Source organism: Elephantulus edwardii, unplaced genomic scaffold (assembly GCF_000299155.1).
Source record: "Elephantulus edwardii isolate Elephantulus edwardi_28Jun2011 unplaced genomic scaffold, EleEdw1.0 scaffold00127, whole genome shotgun sequence".
Lineage (NCBI taxonomy): Eukaryota > Metazoa > Chordata > Mammalia > Macroscelidea > Macroscelididae > Elephantulus > Elephantulus edwardii.
Genome location: NW_006399877.1, coordinates 3,049,710 through 3,069,247, shown reverse-complemented (window position 1 = coordinate 3,069,247; position 19,538 = coordinate 3,049,710). Strand labels below are relative to the sequence as shown.

The 19,538-nt window shown below is 42.6% G+C and overlaps 1 protein-coding gene across 3 annotated transcripts in view; it reads right to left on the bottom strand.

Moving 5' to 3' along the window:
- Positions 1 to 18,873, bottom strand: part of COL6A3 (collagen, type VI, alpha 3) — a 77,286-nt gene extending 58,413 nt beyond the window's left edge. The window contains exons 1-6 of one of the 3 annotated variants that reach the window (XM_006893447.1): positions 18,786 to 18,873; positions 16,750 to 17,367; positions 9,816 to 10,418; positions 4,944 to 5,528; positions 2,527 to 3,126; positions 693 to 1,265 (exon numbers count right to left, since the gene is read on the bottom strand). In XM_006893447.1, the coding sequence (XP_006893509.1) occupies positions 693 to 1,265; positions 2,527 to 3,126; positions 4,944 to 5,528; positions 9,816 to 10,418; positions 16,750 to 17,367; positions 18,786 to 18,873 (3,067 nt within the window). The remainder of the gene's footprint in view (positions 1 to 692; positions 1,266 to 2,526; positions 3,127 to 4,943; positions 5,529 to 9,815; positions 10,419 to 16,749; positions 17,368 to 18,785) is intronic. The other 2 variants (XM_006893448.1, XM_006893449.1) reach the window with 2 other exon arrangements.
- Positions 18,874 to 19,538: the final 665 nt, after the last annotated feature.

Sequence of the window (19,538 nt, the reverse complement as noted above, 5' to 3'; positions counted from 1 at the left end):
TCCTTCTTTTAGTTAGTAGAGATATATTATGAAGCTAACATAGTGTAGAAATTGTCATCTTATAAACGAGAAAATTGAACTTTAAGTTATTTGCTTCAAGTCATGGTGAATTAGTGGGGGAAGGGCTGGTGCACTAATTCTCACTCATAGCAACCGTAGGGACAGCAGACGAGATACTGCTCAGCCTGGGCCGCTGCAGCCCCCGTGGGCAGCGACACCTGGCAGCAACAAAGACACCAGAAGCTATGGACACACTGTTTCAGCCATAATGTACCCTTGTATGTTTGAATTATGCATATAGCCAAAGCTGTGTTTTGAAAATGAGAATTTGTAACTACCCATACGTCTAAATCTGTATCATACTATACAATATTCTGATGTCCTTTAAAAATAATCATTGTGTTTCTTCTGTTTGATTTAGAGTCGGCAAAGGATTTTATTTTTTTAATTGCAACACAGTCTCTTCTGAATCATAAGGACTCTAGACTCTAGTGTTGCCGAGAAAACCTGCTTCTGGCTGGCATATCTCCAGAAGCAGATTATCAGCGAGTCGATGAAGGGAAAATCAAACAGCTCTCCTCTGCTCTCTCTGCAGGATGTCCTCAGAAGCCACGGGAGGCTGTTATCTGAGAACTGAGGATTGTATCCCACCCCACCTCGTGCACCGGAGAATTGAGCAGCAGAAGGAATACCTGGTGTTGGTGCCCCATTGTGGACCGTCTTCAGGAGGTTCACTATCTGAGGTTGGAGCTCTCCAATCTTGGGAAGTGACTCTGCGGCCAGGATGAACGCTGGGGACAGCACGATCCTCTCCAGCTCCACAGGGTTTGCGTTCTTGGCTTGCAAGACGAACGGCACCACCCCGCTCTGTCTCAGAGTACCAGCGGGGCCATCCACCTGGTCAAACGACCTTCCTGCCACCAACAGCACCAGAAACTGAAGCACCCCATCCTCGATCCGACTCCCAGCGGCCTTGACAAAGATGTAACGCTGGGCGTAGTCCAGCGCGTAGCCGATGTTAAGCGTCTTGCCCGTCTTGATCTTCATCTTCTTGACAATGTTCAGGATCTCTGGCTTGTTCTGGTGCTCGTTGAAGCGGGACTCGACTTTGACATCGTCGCTGTACTGAGCCACTGCAACCCGGGTCCCGTCAGGTCTCACATCCAGCTCATCAATGACCCTTTGGAGGAAGTCTCGGACAGCTGGGAACTGGCCCACAAGATTGGCTGAGCCATCAAAGAGGAACAGGATGTCTCGTTTGCTCTCTGGAACAAAAGTGGGTCACGGCGAGGACAGAGAGATTAGTAGGCAAAACCTGGCTTCAGCCCCGCGCCACCAGCATTGGGTAACGGGTGTTTAGGAAATGCACCTGGTGATCACTGTACCAGCAAAGAGGGGAGAGCGACGCCAGCGCTCATCGTAAGGTCCTGTTCCTAAGGAGTGTGTGCTTGCTTGCAACGCAATCAGCCAACTAGACCCATCTACCCAACCTGGTTCCACGCTTCCTCCATGAAGTGAGCTGGGAACAGCAGTTCCCCAGACACATCAGAACAGGAAGCGATTCTGAAGGCTAGAAATGAAAGCATTTCAAATGCAGTCCTCACTGCACTTGCATGTGAGTTAAGCCCACAAGCCCAGCTGAGTGACCACAGCTCAATTCCACTTGGATTGTCCTTTCTTACTGGCTGGTGGCTGCTGTGCACAGCACCACAGCGGGCATGTGACAATCAACCATCTTGCCACCATCTGTGTCATGTCAGAGTTCGCAGGTCTAATATTCCCAGCGTCTCTGTACGATTCATTTAGGGGAAGAACATGAATCTAGGAATTTTTAAAACTTGTTTTCCTAACACATAATGACAGCCTTTGTGGGGTTTTGAACAAACAGCTTGCTAGAGAACAGAATCTTAAATATAAAAATATCATATGAAGGCTGCATAGGTGGAGTGCGCTTGGAGGGAGGGATTGTAAAATAATGAAAGAATTTTTCTTTTACTTCTCAAAGAGAAGAACGAACTGGAGGGGAGGGGTGGGCGGGGAGAAAAGTGCAACAATTAATGAATGGAAATCCAAAATCTCTGTAAATTTTCATTAAAATTAATAATAATAATAAATATATATTAAAAAATCATACAAACAAAACAATAATAAAGTTTAAATGGCCCAATGCATTAAAAGGAAGTGCTCTATTTTTCTGTCTGTCTCTCTTTATTTTTCTCATTCTTATCACATCCACATGGTTCTGAACTCCAGAATCTTCTTGGGAATTGCAGAAATAATTTGTGTGTGACATCCTGACAGAACATGAGCCGAATCAGTTCTACTTATGTGACCAATGAGCACCTACAGCGTCTTCTAAAGGGTCTCACCTTGCTGGTACACTGTCCCTTCCCGACCACAACCCCCCACGTCCCAACCTCCTGTTCCAGGTATTTAAAATGCTCTGGGGTTCAGACGGGCCAACTGCCCTCCAAGGAAGCCAATGAGGGAGGAGAGGGAGACCCGGGGGTCGCAAGGCACAGTTACCTGGCTGGCCGAGGGCAACTTCCTCCACACCACCACTAACGTAGGTGGTTAGGGGCTGAATCAGCTGCTGAGGCAGAGCTGGTAGGGAGCTGAAATCGTCCATGAGATACACCAGGCTCGGGTTAAAAGCGATCTGCTCCAGCTCGGCCTTATCCGCCTGGCTAGCACCCACACAGAAGGTGAGCACCCCTGCGCGTGCTAATGCATTGGCGGCTTGCAAATAGGAGTCCTGGGAGCGGCCGGCCGTGAGCAGGACCAGCAGCTGGGGCACTTGTTCACGGGCGCGGCTGCCACCAGCTTCAGTGAAGTGGTTGGCATGGACAAAGCTGAGGGCCGAGCCCATGCGCAGGCCCGAGCCCCCCTGGAACTGCAGCTGCCTCAGACGGGCCAGCAAGTCCGCCTTGGTCTGGTATGTATCTAGAGAGAACTCCGTTACGGGGGTGTCACTAAATTGCACTAAACCAACACGAATATTGTCATGTCCAACATCAAGGTTGTTAACTAGGTTCATTACAAAGTCACGCACATAAGGGAAGTTGGCTGTTCCAACGTTGAGCGATCCATCCAAAAGAAAGATGATATCCCTTTTGTTTATGCGCACTGCAGTGAGGCACAGAAAACAGAGACACGTGAGACCAGCGAGCTCGCACCATGTGTGCACCGGACACGTGCACACATGCCAAACACTGAGGACGCAGACAGTGAGCCGGCAAAGCGTGTCCATCTGGTAAACATGGTGGTGATGGTGGTGGCACGGTTTCCTCCTGCGGTGGCTGGTGTGGGGGTGAGGCGTGCTGACAGACAAAGGGGGGGGGTGTCCCAGAGAGATACAGCGACAAAGTTCCAATTGTGACACCAACGGACCTAAGGGGGGGGGGGTCCTGGAGACAGAGCCTGCCTTGGAAATGGCACCCCCAGGGGGTTGTTTCTTCCTGTCTCCCTCATGCATGTGACCCGGTTCTAGCCAGGTATGTGTGTGCCCTGCTGAATCCTACACACTACAGGCGAAGATCCCAAACCATTACCCAGAGCCCAAGCCCAGCTGCTGTCGAGGTGACCCTGTGCGTGCCAGAGTAGAACTGCACCTCACGGGCTTTCTGGTGGGTGATTATTCTGGAGACAGATCTCCAGTTTTTTCTTCCCAAGCGCTCTGGGTGGATCTGAAGCCCCAACATGCAGTTAGCCACAAAGCACATTTCCCTTGTGCCAGGATCAAGGGTAACAAGAGGCCCTTGAGTCTAGAAAATAAATAAAAGCAGGTTCTTCTCATTTTAAAAGAGACCCAGAGGCTTCTATGTGTCATTCTCTACTGGTAATCTTGTCCTCCCAGGAGTCCTAGCCCAGTAGACAATGACAGCCATCAGAGTGCCTGCGGGGATGTCCCCAAGGCATGATGACAGAGCAGACTGCTCGCTCTGCCTGACACATCAGACACACAAGGAATATAATCCAAGACTGTTAGTTACCATTTCTTTCCTGATGCGTCATTAAAAGGTAAACCTCACAATGAATTGCATGCCATGTCCTGTCAAGTTGAACTTTGGCGACGAAAGTAAGAGTTACAAATTTTAAAGAAGGAAAAAATTAGAGTGAGGCTGTGGAAGGGCCGAGAAACTCAAGAAAAGCATGCATCCATGCAACACAGTCCGTGCACCCGCAGTCCCACAGGAGCTGGTGAGGTCAAGGACCTCATCTTCATCATGGATGGTGGGTTCTACACATTTGGGTCACTAGCCCAGAGGCCCTGATGAGGTCCTGAAAACAAGGTTTCACTGATAAGCACATCCCCTGAGGGGCTTGAAGAACCAATGGGCTGTGAGTCTTACACCTGAACGCTCTCTAGTCTTTCTTATTGGATGAAATCTCTTAAAGAGAGGGGAGGGTGCTTTAAAAGCAGAGGATTCCATGTCGTACCCTAATTAAGGATGGCCGTGTGGAAGTAAATTCTGGACAAGGAGGCAGGCCACATTGTGGTGGTGGGGAAGAGAGTGGGCCCTTCAAAGCAGAACACATCGAGGGACTGTCCACCTTGGCCATGGCTTTAATAGGTGGCCCCAGCCCCTACCATTCTGACTGTACGATCCAGTTACGTCACACAGCTCGCAACCCAGGGTAAAAACATCTGCTATTTCGTGAGTGACCTCGTAGGACAGAGACCTGCCTTTCAGGGCTTCCTAGGCTAGAAGGCTTTGTGGGTTCAAAGCTTTGGGTTGGCGTCTAGAGGCCTCCCCACGGTGCCATCAGGGCGTCCCTTCAGTAAAAGGGGACCTGAAGCACATCTTGGTTGCTGCTGGTGTCATCATCCGACAGCTGTCCATATTGGGCATTCATTAGGGAAACACACAAACACTTTTTTAGCAAAACTTCTGCCTCCAGACCACATTACTGCATGTCTCCTGCTGTCCCCTCCCCCATACCTTCAGTGGTTCCAGTGAGGGTCCTGAGAGGTGCCAGGAAGGTGGGCAGCATGCCTTGCAAAGGGGCAACCTGGAACTCGGCCGGGACGAACACCAAGGAGGAGTCGAATGCGATCTCTTCCAGCTCAGCCTGGTCGGCAGCCTTGTTCCCGACAGCAAAGGCCATGATGTTACTGGTCTTCAGCTCGCGGGCCGGCTGGCTAACCTCATCTAGGGACTTACCGCCCGTGATCAGCACCAAGAGCTTGGGCACCCCCTCGGCAGACCGGTGGCCAGCCGCACTGGTGAACAGGTTGCTGCGGACATAGTCGAGCGCGGAGCCCGTGTATCGGGCTGGGCCGTTCAGGGGCCTCATTCTCCGTACAGCGGATGAGACCTCCCTTCTGGTGGAGTGGCTATTGAAATAGAACTCGGGCTTTACAGTGTCTGCATACTGCGCCACTGCCACCTGGATAAGGTCCTGTCCGATCTCCAGTTTCTGAACGACCTTGGCAATGAAGTCACGGACTGCATTGAAGTTGGCCGGTCCCATTGTAGAGGAGCCATCTACGAGGAAGACTATGTCCCTCTTGTTGACTTCAATGACTGCAGACAGCAATATGGCACAGTGAGTAGGACAGTCTTAACAATCTCACTCAACAATGACCAATGACCCTGGCTCTACTGGGAAGACTATCTCCCTTTCGTTAATGTCAATGGCTACAGGGAACTAGATGGCACCGTGAGAAGGAAGGCCTTCTAGACAACGATGCTCTCAAAGCCAGCTCCACTGAAGGGACACGCCCACTTGTTCCGGCCAATGGGAAGTCACGCCAGGACCCCAGACAGCAAGCTGTCATAGCATATAAGCTCACTACAGTTGTACCATTCTCTAGAGAATGGTCAGTCCCCTCTCATCTGGCCCTTCCTTAGTACTTGTTTTACAAAACAGTTGCACACAAATTTTGCTCTTGTAGCCATTGTGCTGACATTTAAAAGTTATAAGCCGTTTTCTTGCCATAAATGCAAATCTTGACTTTTAATGACCAGAAGGAAGCCTTCTTTGGAATAATTATAGGAGAAAGTGGGGTATCCTCAGAGAATCTTGGCTTCATGATTTTTATTTCAAATGATACACATTACCAACTGCAAAAATGTCAAGAGTTCCTGTGGGTCTAGACTCCAAGGGAAAAATGAAATCCCTCAGACGGCAAACTTAGTAAAGTTATTAAAAGACATGCGTATCAGAAACAGTATGTGCGACAGAAACACTACCAAGCAGCACTCTGTGCTCAAAGTCTTCCGCAGCTCATTAAGACTCTGACAAAGAAAAGTCGCAAACCAGAAAGTTATCAACAAGTTCTCTTCCTGCAAGTGGCTTGTGAACTGTCCTCTGGCAGAGGGGCTGCACCAGCAAGTAGAAAACTCCCCTAAGTCATGGGATCGAAGGGGGGATCAGGTGAGAACACCCACCCACAACCTTCAGAGACTATACGGAAGCCCTCTCCAAAGGGAAAGGTGTGCAATAAATGTGTTAAATTCATTTATTACGTCCTTGTACTGACTCAAGGAATCCTTTGGCATGCTCTCCCTTCAGGCATATGATATGGCAGTGAGACTTTATAACACGTCAATTCACTGGAGATATAACAATGTCAGTATTATTGGCTCAAACTCTCCTCTTGAAGTGCACACAAGGACCACTGCCTTGGCACTGTGATCTAAACAATAAATTCCAGGTCTTCAAATTCCAAGGAGATCTGACGATGCGGAATGCTCACTCCACAAACCTGCTGTTAGAGGGTAAGTACCACATGCCTCTGCCTTCTCCCTCTAAGGCTCTCCAAATAGAGATAAAAGGTAAGCAAAGAGATATGAACAGATGTATATGTACAGTGGATATTGAAATAGAGATTGAGAGGGGTATTGTGATGGAGTGGTTGATGTCCTCCTAAACTATGTTTTGAAATTCTACTCTCCCTACCTTTGGATGTGATCCTGTTAGATCATATCAAGGAGGGTTCTAACCCTAATCATTTCTGAGTTACAGAAAGAGCACAAAGGCCGCAGAGGCACACATGGACAAATAAGACACACAATGGCAGACAACGGAATGCCACAGAGACTAGAAGTTCAAACAGATAAGAAATCACGCTTTGGATTCCGATTCAAAGGCCCCTCAACAGTGAAAAAATGAATTTCTGTTCCTTAAAGCCACCCACTTGAGCTATTTCTGTTGTGGCAGGGCAAAGTTGTTGATACAGATATAGACATACAGACACAGATAACAAGGCATCTCTTCAACGTTTATTGACTAACAAGGAAGCGGAAACTTCTTCTAAAATAGCTATTTCTGTGTGAACTCCTTTGTCATAAGTTCAAGAACCTGGAGCCTAGAGATGTTGCATAATAAGTCTAGGGTCAAATATCTGGTCAGCATAAAATCTAGGACCAGCAGTCGGTCTCTTGACCACGGACATGGAACTTCCTCAATGTTAACAAAACAATTGTGATTTCTTTGTTTCCCCACATACACAAGCCCAGAGAAACCACAATAGTCTCACCAGTAATGGTGACATGTTGGAAAAGAGCTCAGGCACGTCAAAGGCTTGTGTGGTTGGCCAGCTTCTCCTTCTTCTTCCCTGGCTATTTCCACTTGACGTTCCCCCAATACTGACCTCTCTACCAGCTCATCTAAAGGACATGGTCAGTGCTACCAAGGAAGGCTGGGCATTTCAATGAGAAGAAAGGCAAACTGCACTGGGTTGGTCTTACCAATTTAAAAAAATACTATTGAAAAATGTATTCAAGTGAGTTAACTTCACTCATGCTTTTTGTTCTATTCACCAGGACATGGGACGGGACAGTTCTGGTGTTCACGGTGATGTGTGTACTTTAAAAAAACCTAAAAAAAAAAATTTAAAAAATATATATATATATAATCTCACTGCCCTGTACTATCTCCCTGCAATTGTCATTACAACAAAGGCCATCTTTCAAAATCATTGGGAAGGAAGCATAACTAGCTCAGCTTTAATTCTATCCTTTTGTAAGAAAAGGCAGTGATATTAACCTGAATCTCTTACAGCACTGCAACTCTAGTTAACAGAGTGCTGTCAAGCATCAGTCCACTGCACACATATGTGTGGAGAGAAAAAAATTTCAAGTAAGACTTTCAAGTGCTTCTCTCTTCATGTCATACAGTGACATGTCTTCCAAAATGGTTTATTTGAAAATTATTGACAACTCTTTTTCAGAGGTAAGCTTATCCATAATCCCAGGTTCTAGACTGAGTAAAAATAGATTTACTTTGTAAATAATCATGTGGAATTTACTTTAAAAAGTACTAAGAACTTTGAGGTTGTATTGATTCACACAAGAAAATGGGAATCATTGGTTTCAGATAACACCTAAGGTCTTAAGGCAGCTTCAGTATTCATCCAACCCTACTGTGTGCTCAACAGCACATAACAAATAATAACAACTGTGCAGTGAAGAATAAGACCGACAATGTTTTATATTTCAGAATTAATCTTGTTACGGTCTCCCTGTGTGCAAGCTACCCTGGGAAGTGAGTTGGGCATTTCTGGAAATGACTGAGGGGTCACTTACTCACTAATTTCCCAAGTAGTATTCTATTGGCCTGACCTGAGCTACGAAATTGATGCATCCTGTAAGGAGACTGGTGTCTCAGAAAAGATCTCATCCTGGAGTGGAAGCTGTGCCTGAACCCTACGTCAGAGCCTGCCTCACAGCCCAGTCCCTTTGCTGTTTCTGGGAAGCAGAGAATCTACACTGATGGGCTTTTCTACCATTAGACAGGTGGAATGCCATGTCTGCTTTACATTATGTTAAAAGTATCCCAATTTATTTACTAGAAAGATGTCTAGAAATATGAAGAAAATTTCCAAAACGAATTTCACACCCATTTTCATTTACCCTACTCAACAAAATATAAAATATCATCACTAATAAATCCTCTGACTATCTGAGAAATCTTCAGTCCTTCGAAGCTGGTGTGAATGGATCCGATGTGATTACAACTGCCACAGCACTGTTGAATTCTGGTTTGAGCTTTGAAAAGACCCATGTTTGTAAAATGCTTGTCATGTGACCTGGTTGATTATGTCCTTTTAAAGCACTTCTGTGAGTTGTGTTGTTCAAAAAAAGCTAGCCCTAAACTGATGAGCACAGAGAAAAGAAGTGTTCATAAAGCCTCCACCAAATGAATGCTTTGTTCGTTCTTACCTTCAGAAGACATTCACCTCTCGACAGCCCCGCTCAGAGGCTCTTGGAGAGACACAGTCCTCATCACACACTTCGCCATTGCTATGGGGAAGAGACTCTTTATGTCTGAGGGCACTTGAGCACCGACTTTAGGAGCCAATACCACTGTCTTGGTGTACGTTTCTCAGAATTGTGATGAGAACCAGTTATCAGAGCTGAGTTTACAACTCCATGTACATCAGAGACAACTTCCACAGAGTGTTCCACTTGAGGAATAATTTCCCAGGATGCCTCAAGGTAGACACTTCTCACCAACTTTTCAGTCAGCAGTTTTGTGCACTAACCATCTGTGCTTCCCAATAAACCACCTCAGATTCACTCTAGGATGACTGGTTGGCCATGTTCACCGTCAGAGAGTGAGCGCTGCATTGAATTGACCTTTCCTGACTACTCACACTCTAGCAACGCTGGGCATCCGTCCACTCATCGACCTGTTGTCTTTCAAACACAGTAACACACACATTTCACTTGGAGCTCATAAAGAACTGCACTGTGGGTACTTACAGGCTCTCCTGAGATGACTCGTTCTGGTGCTGCCTGACTTCTACAAAATTCAACACGCACAATACCCCCCACCCTCACTTCTGGCGAGAAAAGCATACATACCTTCAGTGATAATGGTTGGGGGTTGCAAGACAATGCGTCTTTGGGCCACGCCAACAACGTACGGCAGTAACTGTTCCTGGAGGTCCCCAAAGCTACGGAATTCCGGGACAGTAAACACCAAGTTGTCATTGGTAGCTATGTGCTGGAGCTCTGCCCGGGAAGCAGCCTGGACACCGAGGCCAAACGAGAACACGCTAGCCTGCTTCAGGGCGACCACCCCTTCACGGATCTCATCACTAGATGGTCCAGCACTTATGAGGACCAACACCTGAGGAACCCCTTCCTCCACTCGGCTCCCCCCTGCCCGTGTGAAGTGATTCTCCACCACAAAATCCAGGGCAAGGCCAACGTTGGCCAACTCCCCACCGGTGAAGCTGAGGGCCTTCACGGCCTCCAGAACCTGAGCCTTGGCGGAAAACGTGTTCAAGGAAAACATGGTTCTGGGCTCATCACTATACTGGACCACCCCTACTTGTATCTGCTGAATCTCAGTCAAGAGTCTGTCAAGGAAATTCACAAGGAAGTCTCGAATGACTGCGAAATGCACACTTCCGGTGTTGTTTGATCCATCAATAAGGAAAATAATGTCAGCAGAATCTTGTGCTTTAAGAGAAAGAAATGCAAAAAAATGTGAAAGCGTTAGAACAAGTGACAACATGCATCTGTTCGGTGTTCTGACGTGTTTCTTTGGAAACCAACAAGAAACACGAAATATAGACAAAGGAAACACATGGTGATTGAGGAACATGACATTTTTTCAGGTCTGCATTCTGAATGGATAAGAGGCAACATCTCAGGCAGGATGGTGCAAAAAGGGAGCACTAGCATCCTTACTTCACTCGGGCTGTTTTCATGGTCAAATTTCACAGTCAGCACTGCATTCACTTTTCTTAGGGAACAACCTCGGAACCTGTTCTGGGGAGTTCTACCAACTTATAAGGAGAATCCTAGTGCTGGGACTTCTGCATTCTCTTTTCCTCGAAGGGAAAGTCCACAGATGACTGCTAAATTTTGGACATTGCTCTAGACTTCTTAAATGATCATGTGATTTTTAAAAAAAAATTTTTAAGTAAAATTTTACAACAGCAAAACAGAATTCACAGTCTGGTGACTCATTCATTAGCCCAGTGTGTTAATCAAGTCAGCAATCAGCATTTCCTCCTTGTTCTTTAAAATTCAAAATGGCAGAGCATCTACAACTTTGAACCTCAAGAAAGAACTAAAACTATACCTACTGTTTGTATTTTTTAAATGTCTTGATGAGATTCTGGTTTGGTGTTTTTTGGTCTCGTAAAATGCTGAAGTATAATGAAATCCTAGATACAGGTCTAGGATTGGACTAGATCTCTTGTTGATTTACTTTTGTTGTTGCCTCTGTATTCAATCATATAATGCAGAACAGTGTTAAACAAGGTGATATGGAACCAGTCATGACACAATTATCCAACCTTATTTTTATGACACCCTAAACTGATTGCCTTCTGGGACCAATGGCATGGAATAAGTTCTTGATCAAAATTAGCTCTGGGGCTCCAGTAATGAGGTAAAAGTGGCTCACTGAGACCCTGTTTCTCCCCACAATGGTGAATATGAAACTCCCACAACTCCAGTGAGAATGGAATTCCATGGAAACACCTAGCAAGGAGTGAGAACCAGTAAGTGTTAAAACCAGGACAAAATACTTCAAAGGTCTAAATAAAGCCTTTAAATAATATTTATTTAAATGAGAAGACGCACAAGGCAATTATAGCAAATAAGTTCAATAACATAAGTGTGTGTTTGGAAAAGGATGAGATTTTGTTGAGTCGACAGCACATAACAACAACAACAACATCTATAATCCAAATTTTGTACTGATAGTGGATAACTCATATGTACAATTATTGTGTCCTTGTGCCAATAACTTTGCTTTCCCTTTCACTGTGGAGACAAGAGAGCAATTATAAGACCGAGGAAGTTTCTGTAGTGAAACTATATTCTGATCCAAGTACTCTCCTTGTATACGTTGAAACAGAAATGTCTATAATCAGAGCCATTCTCTTCCTCTACTGACAAGCACAAAACTTCCTGACATATCTGTAGATGGATCCTCTGCATAGGAAGCTATTTACTCAGTGTAGAGGATCTCACAACCCTTTCCATAAGATCAAATGTGAAGGATGATTATTTTTATAATAGTTAAAAATCTGTGCTTTTATCTACTGTGACACAAAAGTGTTAAATAAGACTAAGCCTCTGCTAAGAAATAGAAGATAATTAGGCAGTCTTTTGCCAAAGTACAAGATTGCTGTATGATCTTTGGAAAGTATGAATTACAAAAGATGTCATATAAAGGGATCACCTCATCATAAGTGCTCTGCAGATGGCACCACCTAAAACCTTCAACATTTCCCAAACCCAATCCAATGACCATTAGGAACATGGAGGATTTTCTACTGACTAGCATATATAAAGATTTAAAAGATGGTTTAACTATAACATTAAGAGATCTCTTGCTAATCTATATTTTATTTTGGTTGTATTGTATAGTCATCTAAATAAGATTCAAGAACCCCAGGAAAACATCCTAGAGTGTTTCTCTTCTTCAAGACTGAACACCTACTAAAGCAAATCATAAAAAAATGTTGGATAATTTGTCATCACTGAAAATAAAACATCATCTTACACACACAATGATGGAACACACAAGAGCATGCTTGTTACCTAGGTGAGCTAAAGCCTCAAGTAGACAAAGGACCAAGGTTTCTCAGGGGCAGCAAGGCATACCAAAGACCAATACAGTACTAAGAGTAAAAGAGATTTATCTAAAATTTTTTCACTGGAAGTTTTCTAGTTTAGTTGTGTTGGTTTGTGGGGTTTTTTTGGTTTGTGTTTTTTATTTTATGTTTTGCTGTTTTGTTGGGCTTTTTTGTTGTTTTGGCCTGTGTCTCATACATGTCTGCGATTTGGTGGGAAGATTTGCAAATGTCCATGGAAAAATTATGAGTTCCTTCAACACCATTGGAAACACAGTTTTTCTAGCACATTTGTACAGGCATGGTGCCTGCCTTAGCGAACATTCTTATTTCCCATGCAACACATTAAAGCACATACATTTGGAGACTTTTTCAAAGCTTCATAGTTTTTCAGGACAAAGAAAGCTCATGTGATATTCTTGCTATTGCTCTATCACCTAAACTTCCCATTTTAGTATAAAGGCTTGTATCTTGAGTTCTTTAAAAAGACGTCAGAGGGCTTTAAAAGAATATAACTGATCACCTTTAGGGATTGATAAGTAGGGTTAATTTAGACCAATGGTGATCATTAACATTGTACATAAATGTGCATCTTATTATCACATACACTGTAGAGGCAAGTCACCTAGCCAACAAGAAATCAATGGGAAGAAAAGACCCTAATTCACTAACAATCATTGTAATGCCCCCTAGATATCTTTCCGAAAACTGTAAGCTTTGATCTATTATTATTGCTATTATTGTTTTTAATGGAGCATGCAGTGAGATGTAATACTAGAAAAATTGCAAAGTGAAGTTAATTAGAAAAGACAACATAAATGGATTAATAGTCCACCTTGGTGCTGCTAGTGAATTGGACACTAGAAGACAGAGATGCTTTCTTAGCATAAAAACAAAGGTTTTTATCATCTGAAACATGTTGATTGGCTTTTAGTACATTCAATATGAGAATCTAATTGTTTGCTCATTTATAAAATTGTTAAACATAATGAAAAACTCATCCAGTCATTTTCCTGAACCTGTTACATCAATCAAGAAAAGATGCCCTATTTATCTACTGATCTTTTTCAATCTTTCTCAACAGGGATTTATTTTATCCTTTTCTTCATAGATGTGATAAATCAGTGAGTCAGTGCTTCTAACAATACTGTTGAAAATAAAGAGTAGGTCATCGTAGATAGCTTTTACTATTGCTTGATAACACAGAGTACTGAGATTGAATGTTCTTCAGGATACGCATTTCCTAGTGATGAAATCTGGCAGGCAGATATGATGTAATCATGCCAGAAATGGGACATGACCCTTGGAATCAGGAGCTGTTCCTCTTCCACTAATGCCCATCAAAAAGCCTTTTCTTTTTGCTACTACAGAAAATAGTCTGAATATTTCTCCTTTCACTGAGAACCCAGTAAGCAGAGACATTAATAGCGAATCCCCGACAAAGATAAAATCACATGGAACCCTTAGAAAACCATTTTATAAGCAACCGTCTGAAATACCTAGCAACAGCTCGATTCTGAAACCCTTCTTTCAGCCATGTCCTTCCAGTTCAAGACTTATGGCTCCATTCAGCCAACATCTAGTTGCTCCACCTCCTATGCTCTGTTTTCTAAAGCTTTCTTATAAAAAGTTACTGCTTAGTACTCTTTTTCTAATAAAAGACAAAACTAAACCCATTGCTGTCAAGCCAGTTCCTGCTGATAGGCGTCCTATACGCCTATGGAGGAACTATCCCCATAGAGATTCCAAAGCTGCTGCAATCTTTACGGAAGCAGACTTCCTAATCTTTCTTCTGCAGAGTGGCTGGTGGCTTCAAACTACCACCTTTCTGGCTGAGGACTGAACCACTCTCCTTTCTCTGGCCTTCTGCTGTCTACCCTTCTATACTCACTCACTGATGCTGAGTCTGTTCCAGCTCCTAACAGTCCAAGTTTCTGAGGCTGTAAATCTTGAGCAAAGACTCCCTTTCTCCCAAGAAGCAGCTGGTGGATGTGAACTGCCAGAGATGTGCAGCCTTTTATCAAAGAGCACAACACCCTGCAGACTAAGACATCTCACTTGACCCTATAGACTGCATGGTTTGTACCTCAAAGCTTCAATTCTTTCTCTTCCCAGCTCCATCCACCATCTTTAATAAATCAGGGTTTGACTTTCCAACAATTGCCTTCTGCCTCCTAAAATACGCTAGACTGTAAACACTTTCACAGACTTAGAAATAAACTTGAGGGGGGGGGGCAAAATCCTTTTTCCTTTCTTTTCTATCAATTTTTTTCTATCCAATTTTTTTCCACATTCAAATACTTGTCTATTTCTAATTTTTGCAATTATATACACAGAACAATTTCTACAAGATTCCCAAAATTTCAGCTACACAACCTGCAGCCACAGTCCATATGGATACTACCATCAACTCTAGAAATTTTAACATCTGTGGACAACCTCTCTGAGTGTCAATCCCTTGGTTCTTTAATACTCTGTCCATTGCATCATAATTATATGAGAGCTACACTATCAGCATCACTTAGAAATTTGGCGGTGACCCAAACTGCCTTCCGATGGTTCCTTCTCTACAGACGTAACATCTTCCTTTTCACATTCAGCTGCTTCTGGGGTTTTTCACTCTCATCTTACTCTCTAAGGCTCTGATTCTTGAGAATTGTCCAAACCTAGCTTCTTACCAGCCAGCATCTGATGATGGGCTATTTCAGGAATTTTCTTGCTGTTACTGTAGGTTTCCTTTCAAAGAAATTATTCTTCTTGACTCACTCACTATCATTCCTTTTTTTTTCATAACACTGAACTTGCTCACTTCTTCTGACCTGGAGTTTACAGATATCTGTAGAAAATCATATAACCACCAACATAGAGAGACCTAACAGCTCATATTCAAACCAACAATTGCATCATGAACATTATCTGAAGCCTTATTCCATCCTTGTAGAAAAAGTTTAAAAATAACTTTAATTCTTCCAAGTTTCTCTATACAACTGCTACTCTCTCTGCCATCATCCTTTATGGACATAGATGATGCCAATTCAACCTGAACTCACTCAGATCTATTTTATTCACCTTCACATTATCAGAAATATAGCCCTTTCTTTCCCTTTCTCTCTTTCTCAGAGGAAGTGTCACTTCTCCTTTCTGAAGATCATTATTCCTTCGATGTTCTTGATTCCATCCTAATTCCAGGTCTATTCTACCCAGAATCTCCTGAAATCATCTATCAGAAAGCCACATGGGCTCATTTCCTATAGGAAGAGGGTCCTTACTCTGCTCTGCCCATTACTTACAAGTAAGTCTATTCGTGGAGACTGCTCAAAGCTATTCTTATATGGTCCATTTTAAATATACTTGTCAAGTTCATTTCTCACTGGAGAACTAATAGGATTGGTGGCTAAAAAACCCTTATCTGCTGGTTTGTACTATGTCATCATGGAATAACATGTCAATGTAATGCTTATACTTGGTCCTTCTAGGGTAGAACTTATGAGTGTCAGTGGCACATGAAGAGTCTCTATGGGCACAGCCGTGAGTATGGCACAAAAAAAGATGCGAGAGAATCCAAAACATAGGGGCTTCACCTCTAGCTCTCTGTCCAGGTGTGTATCACTTACATTCTCTAGGGTTCAATTTCTTCAAGATAGTGTCAAGATAGATCTGAGGTTTTTTTCTCTTTATCATTTTATCAACCAATTCTCTGAAATTTACTCCACAGATCTCAATGTAATTTAAGTGGACAAAAGTGAATGAGCTCCTTTTCTCTCTTACCTTATGACTTTCTGATATCAAGTTTTCTATACAGAAAAGGTACTTTCATTCCAAAAACAGAACAAAGGTAATTATTACTGGATGCTTGTCCAGACATGCTGAGGGTCTATTTTCTAAGTAAGGTAGAAGTTATGATCCTTTTACTGGATCAGAATATGAGAATGCATGGAATTTTTAGAGTTAAAATATTTGTTGTCTCAAAAATGTAAATAAATAAAACTTCCTTCAAGTGTGGCCAAATGCTGTATTTTAGAAAGAGACTGTAGAAGAGTATCCAAACCTTTGTTTTTATACTTGTGAATATTCATCTCATCTTTAACCCCCTCCCATCACCTTCTATTAGCCATAGTGCTGCTTTTAATATCAGCAGTTGCCAAGCTTATGTCTAAAGAACAGCAGGGCAGTAGCAGCTGTGGCAATGTTGCCATTACCTGTGATGTCTTTAAGGGTCTCTGTGTCCCCAGCCCTTTCTGAAGCCATTGATGAATGGACACAAGCCACTAAGTTTCCTACTATGTCATGCAGATAGGTATAATTCTCTAGGTTGAAAACATGTGTATTGAGCGGTTCACTTGCTATTTCCTTTAATGTTCCTTCATCTGCATTTTCAACTCCAATTGCAAACACGTTCACATCAGCAGACTTAAGTTCCGCTGAGGGCATGGCAAGGCCGTCCTCCAAGCGTCCATCAGTTAATACTACGATAACCTGAGGGACTCCATCACTGGCTCGGCTTCCAGCAGCCTTAGTTAGGTGGTTTTGCATTACGTATTCTAATCCTTTTCCAGTCTGATTGCTTCCCCCAATATAAGACATGTTGGAAATATGAGCAAGAACTTCTTGTTTAGTATGATAGGTATTTAACAGGAACTCCGTATATGGGTTTCCGTTGAACTGGACCAGAGCAAAATGGAAATCATTGTCTCCCACAGCTAAAGATTGCACAACATCATATAGAAACTCTTGAACAAGTGGAAAATGTTCCTTTCCAATGCTCCAAGAGGAATCCACTAGAAATATTACATCAGCAGCGGCACCATTTTTGACATCTTTAAAAGAAGACATTGATTTAGATTTTTCTTTTCCTACTGTTCAAACAATCACTTCCTACCAGAGCAGAACCTTCCTAAACTAATTCAGCTTATACTATGCTGTTGCTTAACATCTTAAATCTCACTTGTAATACAAACAAGCAGACCACTTACCCGGGATGTAGAGGACCTGGACACATGGACTGAACAGTTGATGGTATCTGGACATTGACATGAATTCCATATGCAATGACCACAACTCATGAACATGCTCCAGATGGAAAACATCAACTTTTTATTTTTTGTTTTTAACTCAAGTATAATTACTTGTGACAGTTTGAGCCCAAGATCATCTGATTAGACAAGAAAGTCTTACCACAGACAACCAAACATCATTTTCCTAATTCACTTCTCATTTTAAAGCATAAAACGAGGCTTTGGCAGAAGAAAAGTGAAAATTATTTCTGTTTCATTCACAATATTTTGAGTCATTTTCTAGAAAAATAAGTATTATTTTTAAAAGTCTCATTTTAGTGAGGTAAACCTGTGTATATGTAGAAAAGCCCAAAGTCTCTGTTTCTCCAACTTTGAACATTATGAGAAATACTCTATGATTATGCCTTTTTAGGGCCAAAAAATATCCTTAAGAAATGTAGATCATTTATCTCTTTTAAAGATGGATAGACCTAGCTCTCCCTCAACACTAGAAACAAAGAGTATAAAGTTTTCTGGTGATCAGTGTCTTATAGGGTGCCCTTCTTGTTGTGACCCATGCTTGCTGTAACATAGAGGCTTCTAGAGTCTATGTGATGCTTGAGCTAATGTGCCTCTGCCACTTAGATGGAACTAGCTTCCTCTGTCAGAGATCCTAGCTCTCTTGTCAAAGCATAAGACTCAACCTAACTCCACCTAACTTATAATCTACCATTTTACATAGAAGAGTCATCTTTCCTTTTCTAAATATCTACAAACAAATTATTCATAGTAATCATTGAAATCTATTTTTTAATCATTTTGGAAAAAATCTTTAAAGATACAACTAAAATAAAGATGGGGTGTAGGTACAGTGTTCTAGAGATGATCTTTGTTTGTCAGAGAAAATATTCTTTTTCTTTTTCGTGCTTGTATTCTCCTAATTTGTGTTTTCAGAGAGAGACCTAGCAGTATGGAAAAGCCAGAAATATGTAAAAGTTCTTCATGTGGTTAAGCATTCAAGAGATTTCTGCTCATGCCCAATGTCAAAACAAGCTACTTACAAACCAACTTATAATATCAAACTCAAACTTTGTAAAAATAAAACATCTCTTACAGGATTAAAAAACCTTATTTGGCTTTTAAAAGCATAGCTAAGCTCTACCTCAAGCTCATAATGACTAAGATCTAGAGTCAGCCAACACAATTTCTTTTCATAGAACCAAGAGGTTTTTAGACCTTACCTGCTTCTTGTTGGGCATGAGTAATGGAAAAGCCTGAGAGAAAGAGCCAAAAGAGAGCCACGAAGGGCAAATGCTGATGTTTCCTCATTTTGAATTGTCTAAGCACCAAGTATGTACCTAGGAGAGAAAATAGGGCAGAGGAGAAAGGTCAATTTCATCTGAGCTAAACAACTTCCTGAAAAAAAGAAATGCTGTTTCTCTGACATTTGTTGATCTCCTAAGTAGTTATCTGACTTATATTCCTAGAACCAAAGACACAGATAAAAAACTAGATGATAGCTAGAGATAGATAGATAGATAGATAGATAGATAGATAGATAGATAGATAGATATCTGAAAGTTATGTGCGTATAGTAATCTCCCTTTATTCATGGTTTCCATTTCCAAAGTTTCAGTTACTCCTGGTCAACCGTGGTCTGAAAATATTAAATATGATGAAATTTCATGCCAAACGGGATTTTTTTTGGGGGGGCGGGGTTAATTATTTTTGTGTGAGCTGTGGTGCTGGAGAAGAGTATTGAATGTACCATGGACTGCCAAGAAAACAAACAGATTCATCATAGAGAGGATTAAACCAGGCTGCTCCTTGGAGGCAAGGATTCTGGGGCTTCGTCTGACATACTTTGGACATGTTGTAAGGAGAGACAGGTCTTTAGAGAGGGACATCATGCTGGGTAGAGTAGGGGGACAGCGCAGGAGGGGAAGATCCTCTATGAGGTGGATTGATTCAGTGACTGGGGTACTCGGGATGGG